Source organism: Euphorbia lathyris, chromosome 4, assembly GCF_963576675.1.
Source record: "Euphorbia lathyris chromosome 4, ddEupLath1.1, whole genome shotgun sequence".
NCBI lineage: Eukaryota > Viridiplantae > Streptophyta > Magnoliopsida > Malpighiales > Euphorbiaceae > Euphorbia > Euphorbia lathyris.
The window spans coordinates 45103568-45109418 of NC_088913.1; the positions used below are offsets into that span (position 1 = coordinate 45103568).

Below are 5851 nucleotides of genomic sequence, written 5' to 3' on the forward strand. Positions count from 1 at the left end.
TCAAGAATCGGCAACCAGACCTTCCATCAATATTTTTAAAGAATTGACGGTGTTGCCTTGGAAAATATCCCCTAATACATACAAGTCTGTGTCCTTGACAACACTGCTTCCAGTTCGTCCAAACAAACTGTGACACAGGAACTTGTGTAAATAAAGCATAGAATTGGAGTTGATGGACTTGTTGTAGGCGAGACTTGGGTTGAAACGCCAGAAACCAGTTAACATCCTCCAAATATCTATGGATGTCATATCTCTGCCAGGGTGGTAATTTGTTATATCCCTGGGCGGGAAACCAAACCAGGCATGTAGTTCAGGGTAACCAAAGGTGAAAGTTTCGCCATCCTTGCGAAAACTTAGACGAACTCGACGCTTATTCACAAAGCGCACTATATAGAGGAATTCTAGAATCCAGTCTCAAATTATTGGAAACCGCATGTAGGCAAACTTAGACCAGCCTAAATTCCTCAAGTAGCGATCCATATCTTCGCTAACTCCGAGTTCATCGTTTAAGAACTCATCCATGTACAACATTCCGACAAAAATTGCCTAGCGGAATCGATAATATCTTCGTCCTTCATCATGGTTGTAAATGGGAAATGGTGCACCGTAGCGTTCTAACATATCATGACGCTTATTGCGTGCATCAACATTCTTCTTCGAAGATTTTTGCTTGGAAGTCATGTTTTGGAAAAAGGAAATAGTGTCTGTAACTTTGTTTGGTTTAGGGTAGGATAATTTAGCAGAAATCAGAATTATGGGTGAAAGATGAATATGTAAAAATAATTCTGATCCTTGCTAAGTATTTATAAAGTATCAGGATAAATCAATGTGTCTGTTGGGAACGAAAATGTGTAAATTCACACCTTTTGAACATAAACTGACTTAATTTTTCGAAATGTACAGCAAAGGTTCAAGAGATAAAAAAGAAAGAAGGCTACAGGTACAAAAATCACCTGTGTCGCGACCGAGATTGGTGAATCTCGGTCGCGACACGCTGTTTCCCACTTGGGAAACGTGCGTTGAAACCTCATTTCGTGAATCTCGATCGAGATTTAATTCATCTCGGTAAGTTCAGAAACTTTGCTTACCTTTCCTTGAATAATTGAATCACTGGAATCTCAACTGAGATTCCTGAAATTTCACTAATTCATATTAATCAACTGAAAACTAATTAAAAACATGACTTAAATAAATGTTTATAGATTGTAAACTTGAAATACACAAATTTAAAAACTAAAAAAATCATAAAAATAAAATTGTAAAAATAAATTGAAATTAAATTAAAAAATAAAAGCTAAAAACTAAATAAAAGTTAAACAAGAAAATGTATGAAAATTAATGAATTAATCTTCATAGAATTCGTCCACAAACTTAATTCCCTGAATTGGAGCGTTTTCATAATAAATTTTGCATCTATTACCGTTAACTTTAAAACAAACTCCATCAGTTCTTTCTAGTTCTAAGGATCCATAGTCGAAAGTTTTAACGACTAAAAATGGTCCTGACCATTTAGACTTAAGCTTACCTAAAAATAATCTGAGTCGAGAATTAAACAGTAACACTTTATCTCCAATATTAAAGCTTTTGCCTTTAATTTTGGCATCGTGCCATTTTTTCACTTTCTCTTTATATATCGTTGCATTCTCGTAGGATAAATGGCGTAATTCATCCAACTCGTTTAAGTCGAACAAACGCTTCTTTCCTGCTTTTTGCAAATCATAATTAAATGCTCTAATAGCCCAATAAGCTTTATGTTCTAATTCTACTGGTAAATGATAAGCTTTTCCATATACAAGTCGGTACAGTGTCATTCCTATAGGTGTTTTAAATGCAGTACGGTGTGCCCATAACCCATTGTTAAGTTTACGTGCCCAGTCTTTTCTTGAAGACGAAACTGTTTTCTCAAGTATCCATTTGAGTTCTCTATTTGATATCTCCGCTTGACCATTCGATTGAGGATGGTATGGCGTAGATACGCGGTGGTGTACTCCATACTTTTTCATAAGCGATTCAAAACTTCGGTTTATGAAGTGGGTACCTCCATCACTTATCATAACTCTAGGAACTCCAAATCTACAAAATATGTCATCAAGAAACTTAACAACAACCTTAAAATCATTCGTCGGGATTGCAATTGCTTCAACCCACTTTGAAACATAATCTACGGCTACTAATATATAAGTTTTACCAAAAGAAGGGGGAAAAGCACCCATGAAATCGATTCCCCACACGTCGAAGACTTCAACTTCCAACATGTTCGTGAGAGGCATCTAATCTTTTCTTCCTAAATTCCCGGTTCTTTGACATTTGTCACACCGAATAACAAACGAACGAACGTCTTTAAATAACGTAGGCCAAAAGAATCCGCATTCTAATATCCTAGCTACTGTTTTACTGACGCCGTTATGCCCTCCATAAGAGCTTGAATGGCATTCTGACATTATAAACTCATATTCATCTTCACTAACGCATCTCCTAATTATACCATCACCACATGTTTTGAACAAGAAAGGATCTTCCCAAAAATACATTTTAATATCGGAGAAGAATTTCTTCTTTTGTTGGAAACTTAACCCTTCTGGAACAATGTTAGCTGCGAGATAATTAGCTATATCTATATACCATGGTGAAATGACACTTTTTATTTGTTTGAGAAATTCATCGGGGAAATCATCTTGTATGCCGGTTGTTTCACCGATAGGACCGTTTTCATCTTCAAGTCTTGATAGATGATCAGCGACAAGGTTTTCTACTCCCTTTTTATCTTTAATTTCTATGTCAAATTCTTGTAATAACAAGACCCATCTAATAAGACGCGGGTTTTCATCTTTCTTAGCAAATAGATACTTTAAAGCTGCGTGATCGGTATATATAATAACTTTAGATCCTAACAGATACGACCTAAACTTATCACATGCAAAAACTACCGCTAGCATTTCTTTTTCGGTTGTGGTGTAATTCAACTGTGCACCGGACAATGTGTGACTTGCATAATAAATAACATGAAGTTTCTTATCATTCCTTTGACCTAATACACATCTTATGGCTAAGTCACTTGCATCACACATAATTTCAAAAGGTAAATCCCAATCGGGTTTAGCAATTATGGGTGCACTAACTAAGGCGGTTTTCAATGTTTCAAAAGCTTTAACACAATCTTCATTAAAATCAAAGGTTGAATCCTTCATAAGCAAATTAGCAAGTGGTTTGGAAATCACAGAAAAGTTTTTAATAAATCTTCTGTAAAAACCTGCATGACCTAAAAATGACCTTACTCCCTTAACAATAGTTGGAGGGGGTAATTTCTCTATGACTGAAGTTTTTGCTCTATCCACTTCTAATCTTTTTTCAGATATTTTATGACCTAAAACGATTCCTTCGTCCACCATGAAATGACATTTTTCCCAGTTCAAAACTAAATTTGTTTCTTCACATCTAGACAACACTTTATCTAAGTTTTGTAAACATGCATCAAAAGAATCTCCATAAACTAAAAAATCATCCATAAAAACTTCCATGATATCTTCAATGAAATCGTTAAAAATTGTAGTCATACAACGTTGAAATGTTGCTGGTGCATTACATAGACCAAAGGGCATTCTCCTATATGCAAAGGTAGAGGAAAATGATCTTTCCTGGTTTCTTTGTTTAGGTTCCTATAATCTATACAAACCCTCCAACCGGTGGTGGTTCGCGGAGGAATTAATTCACCTTCGTCATTCCTTACTACAATTATGCCTCCCTTTTTAGGTACACAATGGATTGGACTAACCCATTCACTATCCGAGATAGGATAAATGATTCCATTGTCTAAAAGTTTAGTAATTTCATTTTGACTACTTCTTTCATGTTCGGATTTAAGCGTCTTTGCCTATCCGCTTTACGTGGCTTATCTTCTTCTAAATGAATTTTGTGCATTACAATACTAGGATTAATTCCTTTTAAATCTGAAATTTGCCATCCCATACTTCCTATCTTATTCTTAACAACTTCTTTCAATTTCTCTTCTTGATCTTTAGTTAACTTGTGAGAGATAATTATAGGAAGAGTATCACTTTCGCCTAGGAAAGCGTACCTTAAATGGTTTAGTAACTCTTTAAGTTCTAACTTAGGGGGTACTATAATTGAAGGCGGAACTGGTCCATCTTCTCGAATCAAAGGCTCTGAGTCCTTATCTTCTAATTCTTCTCCCACTATAGGTTCTATTATTTCTTCTCTTTGAACAATGTCATTGACACATTCTTCAACCAAGTCAAGTTTCATACAAGCGAATTCTTCCATAGGATATTTCATCGCTTTGTTCATATTAAACTCGATCTTATCTTCACCTATTCTTAAAACTACTTTCCCTTCCGATACATCGACTAATGCACATCCCGTATTCATAAACGGTCTACCAAAAATTAGTGGACAATTAACGTCATATGCAAAGTCTAATATAACGAAATCGGTAGGAAAAATAAACTTATCGACTTTAACTAAAACATCCTCAATTATACCATATGGTTTCTTAGTGGTTTGATCCGCTAATTGCAAAACCATGTTGGTACGCTTGATATCTTCTTCTAAACCTAATTTGTTAAAAATAGACAACGACATTCAGTTGATGCTTGCTCCTAAATCACAAAGACAACTTGGGAATTCAATATCTCCCAACTTACACGGGATGGTGAAACATCCAGGATCTTTGAGTTTAGTGGGCAAATTACTTGACACTATTGAACTACAGTCCTCTGTTAACGATATGGATGAAATTCCTTCCCAACTGATTTTCTTTGAAATCAAATCTTTTAAAAACTTACCATAGTTAGGAATTTGCGTTATCGCATCCATAAAAGTCAAATTAATATGCAAATTTTTAATTTTTTCCAAAAACGTTAAAAGTTGTTTGTCATAGTCCTTGTTTTGGACTTTGTGTGGAAAAGGTGGTTTGGGTACAAAAGTTTTTGTACTTGTCAATAGGTGAACTTTTTGTGTTTAATGTATCTTCTTTGGATTTCGTTGGTAAATCAGTTCCCTGTAAAGTAGAATCTCCGGGCATTTCCGATCCTAAGTAATTTTTCCCTGAACGAAGAGTGATGATAGCCTTTACATGCTCTTTCGGATTTTCTTCCGTATGGCTGGGAAGACTTCCCTCTTTTCGGGATGGAATTGATTTAGCAATTTGTCCAATTTGAACCTCCAAATTATGGATGCTAGACAAGTGGTTTTTAATAAGTTGATCGAATTTATTCTCGATACGTTTAAACCCATCATCGTGGTTACTTACTTTTCCAATGATAACGTCTATAAATTTGTCGATTTTAAAAGATAGAGTGCTAATCGTATCTCTTGACTGATTTTGATAATTATTGGTACGATTTTGATTAGCATTGGTATTATCATTATTATTATCTTTCCAGTTAAAGTTAGAATGATTCCTCCATCCAAAATTATAAGTACTAGAATAAGGATTATTAGTTTGGTTTTGCCCTTGGACAAAATTTACCTGTTCAATCTTGCTCATACCTTTGTAATCCACATCCGTTGGGATTGGATTACCATTGATATCACACGGTGCCATAAACCTATCAATTTTGTGCGATAAGGCAGAAAATTAGGCTTGTAACATCGCGACTGGATAGAGATTCACTATACCTTTAACTGATGATGTTTGGATGATGGTTTCGCCAATAGTATGTGTCCATGTTCTGCGGGCCACATACTGCTGTTGATTGCCATTTCCTCCAAAAGTTCTCTTGCTTGGGCGGATGTCTTCTTCATAAATAACCCTCCCGACATAACATCTAATGAACCTCTAGTTGTAGGATTAATCCCATTATAAAATGTTTGCATTAAAAGTGCATCGGGT

At 35.3% G+C, this 5851-nt stretch overlaps 1 protein-coding gene across 1 annotated transcript; it reads right to left on the reverse strand.

The window, feature by feature from the left end:
- Nucleotides 1-3611, reverse strand: LOC136227159 (uncharacterized; the record flags this gene model as incomplete). The annotated part of the gene is made up of 5 exons (XM_066015856.1): nt 1-280; nt 1089-1131; nt 1526-2239; nt 2537-3250; nt 3365-3611. Coding segments are annotated over 5 exons (1998 nt in total), but the record flags the coding sequence as incomplete, so codon positions are not given.
- Nucleotides 3612-5851: the final 2240 nt, after the last annotated feature.